General features: G+C 37.9%; 1 protein-coding gene across 11 annotated transcripts in view; it reads left to right on the top strand.

Moving 5' to 3' along the window:
- The window catches only part of ST8SIA4 (ST8 alpha-N-acetyl-neuraminide alpha-2,8-sialyltransferase 4), a 134,165-nt gene that overhangs the window by 28,129 nt on the left and 91,029 nt on the right, over positions 1-15,007 (top strand). For all 11 annotated transcript variants that reach the window (XR_011736684.1, XR_011736683.1, XR_010653203.2 and 8 more), the window contains exon 4: positions 837-1,130. Coding sequence is in view for 8 of the 11 variants with exons in the window: in XM_071802666.1 (XP_071658767.1) it covers positions 837-1,130 (294 nt within the window). In the remaining 3 variants the exon portion in view is untranslated. The remainder of the gene's footprint in view (positions 1-836; positions 1,131-15,007) is intronic.

Genomic DNA, 15,007 nt, shown 5'->3' with positions numbered 1-15,007 from the left:
GTTGTGGAGGTGATTCGTTTCAATCACTGACATCACAAATAGTTTTTGAGTTGCATTTTGTCACCCGCATCCAATGCTGCCCATGAAGAATACTATCTTTGTGTGATTACATATATATGTATTTATATAAGTGAGGTAAAAAACTGCTGAAAAAAAGGCTTGATGAGACCTTTTTCTCAAGCCTAGAAAAAAGCACAAAACTACTACAAAATTAAACGAGGTTTGAAAATGAGACATCAAGGAAAAAGAAGTCAATTTCTAAGTGAAATTAAAATACTAATTTTTGAAACATGCAGTCAGCTGCAGTGACAATAGCAAAACCCAAAATGCCAAAAATTCATTTAACATGGGGTAACGTTCATTTGTAAAACATATTTTAATAGTGTATTGTAAAAAAATGCTGTGACTAACCTGTATCATTTATACTTTAATTGGCTAGCATGACTTCCTTTGAGTGTGACCTATTGGTAACGTGTTGACAGATTAACACTAGTGAAAGTTAATAGGTGTCATAGAGAGCACAGTCTTACTAATATGTACTACTAGCTGTTGATGCATTTTAAAGCATGATGACATGGTTTTCAAATGTACAAAAAACTTTGGTTTTTCCTCACAGCTTTATGTATGTTTAATGGTTTTTTTTTCAAATTGTCTAATGCGTGTCCATGTTGGGTAAAACTCTGCATGTTATCATCCCTATTATCACTGGTATTTCTTTCTGATGTTAAATTGATATGGACTTGCATGTTCATTTTCAGCTTTCCCTTCATGCATATATTTTTCTGAGTTAATATTTCATATTTATTTTCATTTTCCATTAATTTCTTCCTCTTCAGGTGCAATCTAGCTCCTGTGGTGGAGTTTGCTGCCGATGTGGGAACTAAATCTGATTTTATAACCATGAACCCATCAGTTGTACAAAGAGCATTTGGAGGCTTTCGGAATGAGAGTGACAGAGAAAAATTTGTGCATAGACTGTCCATGCTGAATGACAGTGTCCTCTGGATCCCTGCTTTCATGGTCAAAGGTGGAGAGAAGCATGTGGAATGGGTTAATGCATTAATCCTTAAGAATAAATTGAAGGTGCGAACCGCCTATCCATCACTGAGACTTATTCATGCTGTCAGAGGGTAAGTGACTGGAAAAGACTGGTCTGTCCTTGGCACAATGAAGCTCATAACTAGAATTGCTAGCAGGCAGAATAAAGCTCGAGTAGAATGTTAAAAGGGGTACAATATTTCCATTATTGTTGTAATGGATTGCATTTATGATAAAATAAGTTGGGTAATAAATGTTGTCCGCTTATTTAGCCTGCTCTAATGCAAACAACTGAAATGGTGTTAGCACAATAACTTTTCACTTTTATGTACAAGAAATTTTTATTATAATTATAGTAATTAATTAAAAAGTAGTCTGAATTCAAAGGATATATGTGAGTCATCAAATCAGAGAACAATGAAAGTGCTACGTGTCTTCTTTTGGGCAAGACTGTGGAGATAAATAAAATTTAACTAGTATAGTGGTTGAGGTAACAAGCATGTAAATGATCAGCTCTAGCAGATCTGGAAATAATGAGCTCCTTCCCAAAATGTCTAAGACTTTGTAGCAGTCTTTCTCTTTCAGAATTTGCCCAGATGTTTGGGCAAATCAAAAACATTGATCACTTGGAAAAAAAAAATTACAGCCATGCTTTGTGCGGAGGCTTTTTAACTCCATAATTAAACAAGCTTATCAACTGAAGGCTACAGTTTCTTTGTTACTAGAAGTACAAGCATATTGGGCTATGCATGAAAACCATTCAGTAGATGATGGTAGTGCAATATCTGTTTGTACAGTGAATTATGAGAGTATGATAATATTCAGCTTGAGTTATTTGAATTATGCTGTCTGTGGAGTAATCTGTGCACTTTGGAATCTGGAAATCCTTTGGAAATCTTCTATTTTTTACTGAGTTCCTCAGTTTCCATAGTTGTTTGGATAGTTGTTTTATGATTACACTTTAGCTATTTATGGGCCTTGATTGTGTGGAATTTTCAAGTATTCAAAATGCCTATAACCCATGGATAGGTGGTTTTGCATGTGTGTAAAAATCTGAGTAAATAAGATTACTTCACATTTATAATAGCTGTTCTCATTTCCATCTGCTAAATCTGGACAAAATTATTAAATGGGAATGGTAATTCAGAATGTGCAGTCTTTCAGTTGGCCGATGTGCAGGTCCTTTAGGTGCTTTGTCTTAAAAAAGGATTAGCACCTACATTTTCTCTGAAAGAAAGTCAACAAAATTGGCTGTATTGACTGTATTTCAGATTATACCTAGCAGTGTCATCTGATGTGACTGCACAGCTTTGTCTGGTTGTTGTACCGGTGCTCTAAATCTTAGGTCAAATTTGTCTTTGGTCTAACTCCTGACTTTAGTAAGTAAAGTGCATGAGATGAATAGGTGTTTGTGAGTCAAGTTTGAAGGTGATATAGTTAGCAGTAACACATTCAGAACAAATATTCTTTAGGTTTCTTAGACAGCAGTCTTAAAACACCAGCCCAGAATACTGAAGTTTGTATTAGAGCAAAGTTAAATCTAGGGGAAGCATATAATCTCTTTATGAGTTGAATTACATTTCTTTAAGATCTGTTAGGTTTTTATGTCAAATGGAATACCATGGTAGTGTGAGAATCTAATAAGCAAAATCTGTTCGTAAATAAAAACGTGCCTGAGCTAAAGAATAATATTTTCTAAAAATAAGTAAAATAACTTGAAAAATAAAGTGAAATTTAAAGCTGCATAACCTGGTTATCAAATCAGTTCATTTTGAGCAATAAAACTTGGGAAAGTTTAAGCAAGTTACAACTGCTAATATCAGTTTGCGACTAATGGACAGCGAAGTCTGCTGCCATTGAAAACAGTGGGTGCAACTTATATACTTAGTTTTAAGGAAAATCTTTGTAATATTGTATTCTGCCTATCGTGCTCATGCTTATTTCAAATTCAATGTAAATTGATTACTTATGAGCCTCTGAAGAGACACTACCTAAAAGGAACACCTATGCAACACTCCTTGTTTTATGAATCTGAACTATTTTTGCATATTTGTTTCGATTTATTTAATGTATTTGTTTGTGTATTTAATGCTTTTGCAAGCTCTCTGCTTGCAAGTTTAAGTCTTTGTGACTACGTCAGGAGTGATCACCTAGTAGAGGCCTATGGTGCTACAAAATAGAAAGGGTAAAATAAAATGAATGTGAAGATTGCTGTTAGTTGAATGAGAAGCAAAACCAAGAGATCTACCAATATAACCAGGAAATCTACCGTCTGTTGAAAGACACAGTAAGACCTTTGCAGATAATCTAATCTTCATAGGGTACCTAAGCATATGTGCAAGACTGGGAATGCATGTTTTATGCTACATCTTTCAGCTGTAAGAGGGGGATGGAGTTTGGTTTATGAAAGCATGAAAGGAAAGCTGAACTGTGAGAAATGTTTTTTGTAGACTGTCTTACTCTACACATGGAAATTACTTGCATCTGCAGTCTTTGTTCTGTAGTCTCTGAGCATTCTCAGCCGTCTTTGTGCTCAAATGTAGCTCAATGATTTACATTAAAGGCTACAAAAGTTTAGAGCAGACACAAGGAATGTAGCATTTGCAATGACTGTCCTGTATTAATATTTATAACATTCCCAAACTCCTTTTAACCTCCAAACAGGTAAGTATTCACTTCTTCTGTTTCCTGTTTCTTGCCTTGATAATTCCAAAATATAATGGCTTTACTTTTTATTTGAGTATGCATATTTTGCATTAAATAATTTATGTGAAGGTAGTTAGAACTATCTTAAATAATATTTTAATGATGAGAGAATTTGTGAAGGAGGTCAGTGTGGGTCTATGTTGCTTTTTATATCTTGAAATCCTCCCAAACTTTTAACTACTTAAATGCAATGAGATTTTTGTTAGACTGTGCCAAAGATACAATACCAGGAGGGCCTACTGAAGAATTGTCCTCATCTTGAAAACATATTCTTATGAAGACAAATAATATGTGCAGTTTTATGATTAATAAGCTGAAAGATTCCATTCACCTGTTTTGGAAGACTTATGCGCCCATGCTGTTTTTCCTGTACCACGGATATACTTGTAGATACAGTGTACGACAGGGCTATACCATATCCATATTATTCAGCTGGTTGAAAAGAGGCTTTTCTGTGAAACTTTAATGTATTATATTGCAACTATAGGTCTTCATAATCTAAAAATACTAAAAACTCTGCAACAGGCCTGAAAACTGCCTAAAAAGAGAAGATGTCTATCCTAAAAAGGCACAATTATAAAGTAGCTTTTTTTTTAAGAACAAATACTCAGTGTAAATTTAAATTTATATCAAGAGGTTTTTAATGTAATACACCTAAAATTTTATTACAAATACAGAAATGTAGTGTATTGTGGGCTAAATAATTTAATAACTAGTCATCAATAAATTTCATAATTCCAACCTGACATATGAAGTACTAATAGAGACATTTACTGCTGAAGGGTGCAGGCAAAAGGTTTGGGAAGTATTGTCTTTATTTCTTTTTGTGTGTATCACACTGCCAAATTGTTCAGGTGAATTATATTTTTCTTTCATCATTCTTTAAAGCACATGACATAGGCAGTTTCTATAGACAGAACATTGACTTTTTTACACTTCTGTTATGATCTAGTGAGGCGAAATTTTGTATTCCTGTGTAGTGTTTTATAACAGGGCAGTTTTGCCGCAATCACACACAGCATTGAAATACTCCCTCCTATTTTTTCTTCTCCTTTAGTGAAATAAACTTTCTGAGCAGCACGCAGTGTTTGGGAGATGTTCTTGATCAGACAGTAGAATAATGACTGCATTCTGAGATAATTTTTTAAAACTGCATTTTTTCCTGTCAATTCAAGCACTTTTTGAGTCATAAAAAGGTAACGTGGTGTTGGAAAAATAAATTGCTTTTTTTCAGATTTCATGCCTTATTAAACTTCTGTGAGTGATGGCCAGTCCACTAAAATATCAGAAGTTTTAAAACAGATTAAGTAAATACTAAGTCAAACATGATAACTACTTTTTTAATCTGTAGCATATCCTAAATGATCATTTGGTTTGGATTTTTTACTTCAATAGACTTAGTTCAAGTGCTTTTGTGTGATAATTTTCTCTTATTTTGCTTTTGTAGTTCTTGATCAACAAGTTTGTATTTCAAGTTACATTATTGGATTTGGAAACTGATTTGGGGGCAGTTGCATGTTTTTTTCACAAAGTGTCTCTAAAAACTGGTTTATGGAACATAATTGTGCATGTATTATTGATAAAGTAATTGAAGCAACAGGGTTTAATATGGAACTGGAATATATAAGTGAAGACCTTAATTGATTAAAAGGATATATTTGCTTTCTGATACCGCTGCCAAGAAGATTAATTACAAGGTAAATATAATGAGCAAACCCCACAACTACTTTTTTAACATGGAATTTAACAATAAACTTCAGAAACCTTGATTTTTAATAGGCCTGAGATTTAATGCTGAACTATTTCACCAGGATTATTTTAAATATTATTTTACAAGTGAGATGGTGCTCTTTGAGGTGTGGACAGTGTCTCTATAGAGTCTGGTCTCAGTAGCAGAGCTCTAATGGAATATGCATAAACCAGCAGGCAAACAGGAACTGAGCCTGCTGGGATTAGAGTCCAGATCTTGTTGTTTACTTCCAATGGTAGCAAACAACCAAACCTCAAAGTAGGACCAGCAGATGCCTTCTGCTATGGCTCCTGCCCTGCAGTTGCCTGGAGGGAGTAGAGAGGTCTCCCAAGACTAAACGTGTTGTTGGTACATTAGGTAGACACCAGAGTTAACTCCCAGAACCTTGCACAGCTCTTCTTCTACTTCTGCTGGCGCATACCTGAAGACATCTACTGAAGAGGCAGAACACCACCACCTCCCCACAGAGTCTTTTACAATGCCGTAGTTTTCTGAGAAATTTTTTCTTATTTCCTCTCCCAACTTCACAAAACAAAGTTCTCACACTCATCTTCATGTGTGAGAATGTTTTCTTGGCTTTTTTTCCTATTGGAGCCATTCCATAAACTGTTAGTCACTCCGAGCAATATTGCTGAAACTGCTTCACATAAGTTTCCTTCCTGTCTTTTGGGTACGGAACAATCACATGGACATCCTGTGGGATTTTCCTGTGTTCAGCTCGTTTCCTCCTTGATACTCCCTGTGAAAGAGCAGTATTACAGTTGATCCTGTGCTAAATGTGGCAGAATTCCCACTGAAATCTCTGTGTTTTGTGTGTCTGAAGAGTATGTTGTGCCTATTTATGGTCACTTTTCAGTTCAGAGGTTTTTTTATTAGCGAAAACAAACAGCTGTTGTTTCAGTGTGGTGGGTTTTTACATAACTTCACCATGGCTCCAGAGTCCTTTGCTGTGGGAATTACAGAAAAAATACTTGGAGAAACTCAAACATGCAGAAATCAAGTAGTTCTCCAGCAGCTGGGAGCAATCTGTTTTGTAAATACTTCTGTTTTCTTTTCTTACTGCTAACCAACTTCAGTTTTTTCTTTACTGCTAAAATGTATTTCTTAAGAAAAGAGGTTTTGGAGTACATGGATGAATAAATAATCACTGCAGAAAACAAAATAGTTTAAAAATAGCCATTAAGTGAAAAATACTATACTATATTTAATATAAAATGACAATGTTTTTTGCATCATGTCATAAAAATATTAAAAATATTGAGAAAAAAAATCCACATTTCCCTACTTTTCAGTGTGCAAACCCATTTTTCTTATATGTGGATGTTAACACTGGAGTTCTGTATTACAGTACCCTTCTGCCCTTCCGTAACATATCAGTAGAGTGGCTTTGTTTGGTAAGTTATACAAACAAATGAGGTGCCAGTTAGGATTTTCAGATCTTAATCTGTTGTGTGAAGTTGTTCTTTGGATTCCCAGGATCCTTTCCTAATGGGAGAGCAAGAGGTGATGCTCTGATTCCTGGAGACACTCCAGGGTTGATCTTTCAACCTAGCAGCTAATTACCAGGGCTGCAGGGCCCATGCACCTCATAAGGGTGCCTCATCATCTGGTTCAATGTTTCTCAGGATGTACTTTTATTTCCTTTGCAAAAGTTCTCCTATTTTATTGTGTTTCAGGAAGATTTAGCAAGATCTGTCAATAGTTATGTAACTTTTTGAGGGAAAGGAGAGCTTCATCAATGGGGGCAAAACAAGCCCAAACCAAAGAGAGAAGATAGAAATGGATGCACATGCTTGAGATTGTTCCTCTTGTAATTCTTCGGTATTATGCTTCTAGCTGCCACATTGACATTTGCAGAGCTGTATCAAGAAAAGAGTATGGCTTTTCTTTCTGCACAGATGCCACCGGATGTTTTCCTTACACTCCTTATACTTGTAGCTTATACTCCAAATCCAGTTATAGGCTTCTTTGTGAAAATGAATAAACAGCCCAGTCCTTCAATGAAATAACACACTGGGACAATCCTTACAGTGGTATCAGTATAGGAAGGAGCAACTTGGTGTAGTATCTTCTGTAACCTCGCTTTTTAGTGTACATGAGTTTCTTCAAGAATGCTTTTATGGGTTTATTTGAAGTCTCTGGGTTCTTGTTTGTATATGGATAAAGATTTCAGTGCTTCAACTCAGAAGCACTGAGTAGCATTTGGGCATTTTATATGAAGTTATCAAATGCCAAGGCCAATGGTTACCTTTCCGACAGCCACACCTTGTGGGAAAGCAGTCCGTCTCTTCCTTTCACACAAAGAGCACAAGGTTTCTCCACCATGTAGGAGAAAGGCTCGTGGTCCTTCCTCTTTCTAAGGTGTACTGGGCCTGGCTGGGATAGAGTTAACTTCCTTCATGACAGCTCTGTCCCAAAATACAGGTGCTGGATCTGTGGGTAAAATAGTGTTGGTAACAGGCCAGTGTTGTGCCTGTTGCTGAACAGTGATTGCAGAGCCCCAAAGCCTTCTCCATGTCTCACCCACCAATGAGTAGGCTGGTAGTGGGCAGAAAGCTGGGAAGTGACACAGGCAAAACGGCTGACCTGAAATGACTAAAGGGAAATGCAATACCATATAACATTATGCTCAACAAGAACTAAAACTGTGGTAGCGGAAAGAGAAGGAGTGGAGGTTTTCTATGTTGACTTTTGCTGAGAGACAAGGTGGGCCTTGATTTGTTTCTGGGTGGTGGCAAGCAATTACCTTTTTCCCTGACTCTTTCATTCACTTAATCAGCTGTCTTTATCTTGATCTATGAGTTTTCTTGCTCTTGCTTTTCCTGTTCTCTCCCCGATTCCCCCAAGGAGGGAGCAGGGAGTGAGAGAGCAGCTGTGTGGGTGCTTGGCTGCTGGCCACGGTCAGCCTACCATGTGAGGGAAGGAATTGCTGTATTTGCTACATTAGCCAAGTATAGGCTTTTCAGAGATGCCTGTTGTGGTTTTCATCAAAGAATTAAGAGACTTAAGTTACAAAGTAAGAAATAGGGTGAGCATTGCTGTATTTCAGACACATGGGAGATAAAGAGGCCGGGTGATGAGGTCAGTGCTATCTTGCCTGGTGATGTTTTAAGCACAGAATATGTTTTGAAGGAAGCTAAACTGAGGAAGTGTGGTCTGGATGATCAGGTAGTGAGGTGGACTGTGAACTGGTTGAAGGAAAGAAGCCAGAGAGTTGTGGTCAATGGGAGAGAGTCCAGTTGGAGGCCTGTATCTAGTGGAGTGCCTCAGGGGTCAGTACTGGGGCCTATACTATTCAATATATTCATCAATGACTTGGATGAAGGAATAGAGTGCACTGTCAGCAAGTTTGCTGATGACACTGAACTGGGAGGAGTGGCTGACATGCCAGAGGGCTGTGCTGCCATCCAGCGAGACCTGGACAGGCTGGAGGGCTAGGCAGGGGAAAATTTAATGAAATATAACAAGGGCAAGAGTAGAGTCTTGCATCTGGGCAGGAACAACCCCAGGTTGCAATATAAGTTGGGGAGAGGGAGGGGAGAGGTGTAGGGGAGAGGGACCTGGGGGTCCTAGTGGGCAGCAGAATGACCATGAGCCAGCACTCTGCCCCTGTGGCCAGGAAGGCCAATGGCATCCTGGAATGCATTAGAAGGGGAGTGGTTAATAGGTCAAGAGAGGTTCTCCTCCCCCTCTTCTCTGCCCTGGTGAGACCCCATCTGGAATATTGTGTCCAGTTCTGGGCCCCTGAGTTCAGGAAGGACAGGGAACTGCTGAAGAGAGTCCAGCACAGGGCAACAAAGATGACTAAGGGAGTGGAGCATCTCCCTTATCAGGAAAGGCTGAGGGAGCTGGGTCTCTTTAGTTTGGAGAAGAGGAGACTGAGGGGTGACCTCATTAATGTTTACAGATACATAAAGGGTGACTGTCACGAGGATGAAGCCAGGCTCTTCTCGGTGACAACCAATGATAGGACAAGGGGCAATGGGTACAAACTGGAACACAGGAGGTTCCACTTAAATTTGAGATGAAACTTCTTCTCAGTGAGGGTGACAGAACACTGGAACAGGCTGCCCAGGGAGGTTGTGGAGTCTCCTACTCTGGAGGCATTCAAGACCTGCCTGGATCCCTTCCTGTGTAACCTCATCTAGGTGTTTCTTTTCCAGCAGGGGGACTGGACTAGATGATCCTTTGAGGTCCCTTCTAATCCCTAACATTCTGTGATGCTGTGAAATAATGTACTCGTCAGGTGATGGGTCTGGATTCTTTTTCTTTGGTGTTAGAAGGTACAGTTAGATGGTAGGTGCCTGCATTTTGGATGGAATGAGATTTAAATCTTCCACCAGTCCTATTTTTCTTGCCAGGCTAGACTGAAGTGTCTGCCCCTCTGTTTTTTCTCCTACGCATCTCTTTCAGCAGAGTTTGTGAATCCTGTTCTTACATGTCCTGCTGTCCTTATGCTGCTGCATAGACATAAGGATATCTCTATGCATGTATAAGAGATTAACATTGTGTGTTATGAGTTTAATACTATAAGGTTGCTATATTGAAGTCCTCTTATGAGATCTGTCTTTCAGTCTTTGACAAGTGAATTAATGGGCCACAGGAAAAATCAGGAAAATAGCTGCTCCTTCTGAAATGTAAACAAAAAAAAAACCTAACCAAAACAAACAGAACCAACAAACACAAAAACCAACACACTTTTTTTTTTAAACAATATTCCTATATTGCTATAAGAGTTGATATACTTTCTGGGCACTGTGGAGACAACTTATTTACATTTTCAGTTCTGTATTTGGTAGCACAAGAATCATATTTGCATTTTTTAAGCATATATTTAGTGAAGTAGTCAAAGAAAGTTGACCTAGAGAAAGTTATTGCTAGAACTTTCTCTTCATTTTAAACTTGGTTGTACTTTGTTGGTAAGCAGTGGGATACAGGGGAATTTCAAACCAGAATGAGTCATAATCTTCTTTTACAACTTGCAAGCAAAGAAGACCTGTAGATGTTGCCTACCGAGAAAAAGTGCAGCTGCTGGTTTCAGAACATTTTGGAGGCTCATGGGGGGATTTTTATTTTTATTTTTTCTATTTCAGTATGAATGTGCCCACATTCACCGGAAGTGTTGGCAAAGAGGAAGTAGTGCGTTTATCAGAGTCATACTGAAACCAACAGGTGGCACAGCTTATGCTTACATCAAAATCTTCAGCTTCAGATGAACATACAGAAAGGCTAAGAGGGTAGTATCTTCTTATCTTCCAGACTGCTACTGCAGTGTAAAAACCCTCTGTGGGCTTTGCAAACTGTTTGAAAGATACATGTTTGGCATGAACTTCGCAGATAAGGCCTTTCTCACCTTTAGCCTGTAAGGAACAGAAAAGATATATATATATATATACATATAAATATAAATATATTTATATTTATATATTTATATTTATAAATATATTATATTTATATTTATATTTATAAATATATTTATATGTGTATATATATATAAGATGCAACAGAGCAACATAGCTCTGAATGACAAGCAGCTTTCAGAAAATAGTTTGTTTCTTTTTATCTTCCTTTCCAGAGCTAGCAGTCATTTTAAAATCCCTGAAGTGAAACCCTGAGGACCAATAAAAACAGGATCAAGGAGGGAACCTCTCCTTCAGTGCTACAGTGTGTTGTCCTCTCAGTGAACAGTGGCCAGCTAGGAAGCTGCATGGCTGCAGGAAACCTCACAAGCACAGTTGTGGGCCATGCAGTGGAGGAGAAGGTGCAGCGTGGCCAGCTGTAGGGATTGCTCTAAGTTGCCACTGGAGATAAAACACAGGGCTAGACCTGTAGACCGCTGACGGCAATTGGGATTTCTGCTGCCTGTGAGGGGTTTGTCATGGGTTTTCACAGGGGAACTGATTCACAGTAGTTTGTGGTTTTCTCTGGGACCCCAGGAACATTTCACAGTGGGAGCAGATGCCTAGAGGTGATGCTAGCCAAATGTGGAGTCAATTAGAAGGTGAATTGAATGAATTCTGGGAGTGAGAAGAATGGGTTTGAGAGCATATGGGTAGACAAAGATTTGACTCATTCATTTGGAAATCTCAGCTCTCTGATATTGGTGGCAGCAAACATCTGTCCTTTTCCTACTGAATCCATTTAGCGAACACTAAGCGTCTCACTGGAAATGGTAATGCAGAAAGGCTGTTGTAGAGTGCAAAACTTTCCTGAAATCTCCTCGTTTTAATTCAGGAGATTGCTACGCCACTGTTGCTATTTTGTTTTGATGGTCATCCTCTGAAACAGCGGTGAAAGAGAAGAGGAAGTCTGTCTTGCTCTTTTTGTTTTCAATTTCTCTAAACTTGTTTGTAGTACGCAAAGCAAGATTCCTGTACAAAATACGTGGGAAATGTGCCAATGTGTAAACACGCTCCATTTCTGTAACAGGGATGACTTTAAGTTGAGTAGTTTGAGTTCAGACTGAAGATCTTGCTTTAAATTTCTGCTAATTACATGGCTGGTGGTGTGACAGCCTTGAAGAGACCCACTATCCTTTGCAAAACAAAGGATTTATTAATGTTATATGTTATGCATTAAACAGCTGGTTTTTGCAACTTTGGAAATAGGTAAGTGCTGTGAAGGCAGAAACTCTTTTTCCTCAATGCCTCTGCAAAACAAAGGCATGAATTTTTGAGATAAAGGCAATTAACAGTGTTTCTTCCTTGACGCCTAACAAGGCCTCAGGCTTCGTGCATGGATGATGGGGAGGGGTCATCTAGTGAACAGTCAACCGCTAGAAGAAATCACAAGTGACCAGTTACCCCTAACAGACAAAACTACTCACTTCTAGACACTTTTGGGACCACCGAAACCACTGACTCACTTCTGGAACAATTTTCTTAACTAGCATGAAGAGTGAGCAGAGGGAGAAGGTGAGATGCCCTCTTCTATCTCGCAAGGTAATGAACTGGGTTATAAAACTTTCTCATTAGGGACACTGGTGGAGAGTGGGAGGCAGCGGAGTGATTGATTGTACTGTCAGTTTGAGGACTCATAGCACTACAATGCCCCTGAGATTCTTTGCTGGAACAACTGATCTCAGAGTGGTGAAATCTTACCTTTCTTCTGATATCTTAATCTCTCTCTCTTTTCTCTTCCTGTCTCTTCTTCTAGCTTTATTCTAGGCACTTAAGTGTAATATCATTTTGAGTTTTCTTGTTGAAGTCTTGCTAAGTTTTATGATTTAGTTACAAACTTTTGCCGAGCCACTATTCACTGTAATTCCACTGAGTTTTTTAGTAAATTCGGTATTTAACTGAACATCTTGAGTAACTGTTGTTAGTCCGAGCTACCGCACAGAGTATCCAAAAGTTAACTCCTCCATCACCCCACCAAGTGGGACAGGACAGGTGGTAACTTAGTAAAGCCACGGACAATATACTATGACTTTTAGCATAACAGTAAGTAACTAACAGTAAGACAGTTTTTGCTTAAGTGCTTTAATCAAGAAAGTGACAAGTATTTCCTTTCCTTTTAAAATTTTTTTTTAATTCATTTACACACTTAAAAAAAAAGTCTTATAGTTTAGTGAAGATGCTAGCTGATAATTCCTGTTTTTCTTTATTTGATTTATAACAGTGTAATAATAGTAGACACCTCCCTGCTGGATGCCTCTACTGATACATTTTGAAGTGCTTAAAACCCACAGAAAGAAAATAAATTGCACAATGGAAAGGACACATCTCTAAATTTTTTTGGCAAATCCTAGCCAATCATGACAGTCTTTTGTCGTATTTCTCTAGACTCCTTTCTGAAATATGTAGTAGAAAAGAGAAATTGATGCAGAAAGCTGTTGTATCAGCAAATCTAGGAGGAGAGCTAACTAAACACAGGAAATATTTGATGCGGAAACACATCCATTAATCTCCTTACTTGAAAATCAAATTAATTTCTGTTGGGAATTTATTGCTTGTAAAATCAGTGGTGGGATCTGCAGCCTTTTGTTTTTTTGGTATCACATATGTGTGTCTCACCAAGTGTAGCAGTGACCCAAACCAATTTTTTCTTGATCTGTTCCATGTCCTTGTGAAACCAGTGGATGGGCTTGATAGAGCTCCAGTCGCATCTCATTGCTACTATTTGGCATTTTGGTTGGCATTGTTTTCAGTGAAACTGGAGCTTAATAGCAAGTGAAAAGTGAGAAACAGTAATTCTTTAAAGGTGCTGGTCCTTTGTCGTGGCAGCGTGTGTATTGTTTAAGTGTGCTTTTCATATTTAATGGACTTTGCAATGCAATCTTTCGCTTTTGAGCTCCACATTAAGCTGTGATAGAGCAAATCGTTCCTGTTCAATAACATTCTTCAACATGTGCTTGCACATGCTTCAGTGAATGCTTTTTAATTTTTTAAAGGTTTTGTGTAATCTTTGTCCTAAAGAGTAACTTCTGCTTTCTTATTTTACTGAAGTACCTTACTTCTATTTGTATGAAGACTGGCTCTTCTGATTGGTTAATTCAATGACAGCTGTGGTATTTATTATACTAAAATCAATAGCTTCTGTATCTGATTAATCTGCTCTGGTTCATTGCATTGATCGAACTTAAGGGCCTGTCATGGATATTTTGTATCATAATCTCTAAAAGGAAGATTATATTGATTAAATCGAAAGAGGCCAGATTTTATTCTATATAATTGAAGTTAGTCTAACAAGTAACATAGCATTGAACATCTTGTTTTACTCTGTCTGTTCAGATCTGATGTTAAGATATTATTGACTTCAGTCTTCAAGGGGAGCTGGACACAAACTGAAAGCAGTTTTAACCTGTTTATCAGTCCAATGAGCAAAGAGCATCCTAAACATATTCTCAAGTTCACAGGCTGCATTTTTCAACAGTAGTTTCAGTATCAGTGCCATTAATGAAATGTTCCATGATATCGGGCATAGTCCTTATCCTGGGATCATCCTTATACAGTTCCCCCAATGGCAGGGACATAGAATGTAATACTCACAGCAGGGAGCAGAGTGTCCCACAGATATGTCTTTTTATCTTTTTTAGAGTAGATTTAACAGTTGATATAAGGTTCCTAATCCCTTAATACACACAGGCAAAATGCTAATCAATTGTAAGTGGTAGTAATGCTTTCATAACATTTTAAGAATTCCTTAGGTTTTTGAACTGCATATTTTATAGATTTTAAACAAAGTTACCTATCTGTTTCAAAGAACTTAGCAGTGTCCACCAATCAGTCTGGCGTGCATTGCTATTATTATAACTTTGCAGTAAGACTGCATTGTTCTTTCTCCATTACTAGTCTTTAGCTGAAATGTTATCTTTGTTCATACAAAAGGTTTTTCCCTGATCTTAATTAGACATGGCTTTCCTGGAGAAGCATTAGCTGATGTGGTTAAAGAGGCTTATCAAAACAGTCCCATTCTTGTATTGCTACAAACTAATCTCATTTTCCACTCAATTTGCCCATGTTTGACCAGGGAGATAGATTTGCCTGTTGTAATTTTTCATGAACATTTTGT

The sequence above is a fragment of the Patagioenas fasciata genome, chromosome Z (genome assembly GCF_037038585.1).
Source record: "Patagioenas fasciata isolate bPatFas1 chromosome Z, bPatFas1.hap1, whole genome shotgun sequence".
Classification (NCBI taxonomy): domain Eukaryota; kingdom Metazoa; phylum Chordata; class Aves; order Columbiformes; family Columbidae; genus Patagioenas; species Patagioenas fasciata.
Note: the sequence above shows the minus strand (reverse complement) of the source record. Positions and strands in the feature narration are given on the sequence as shown.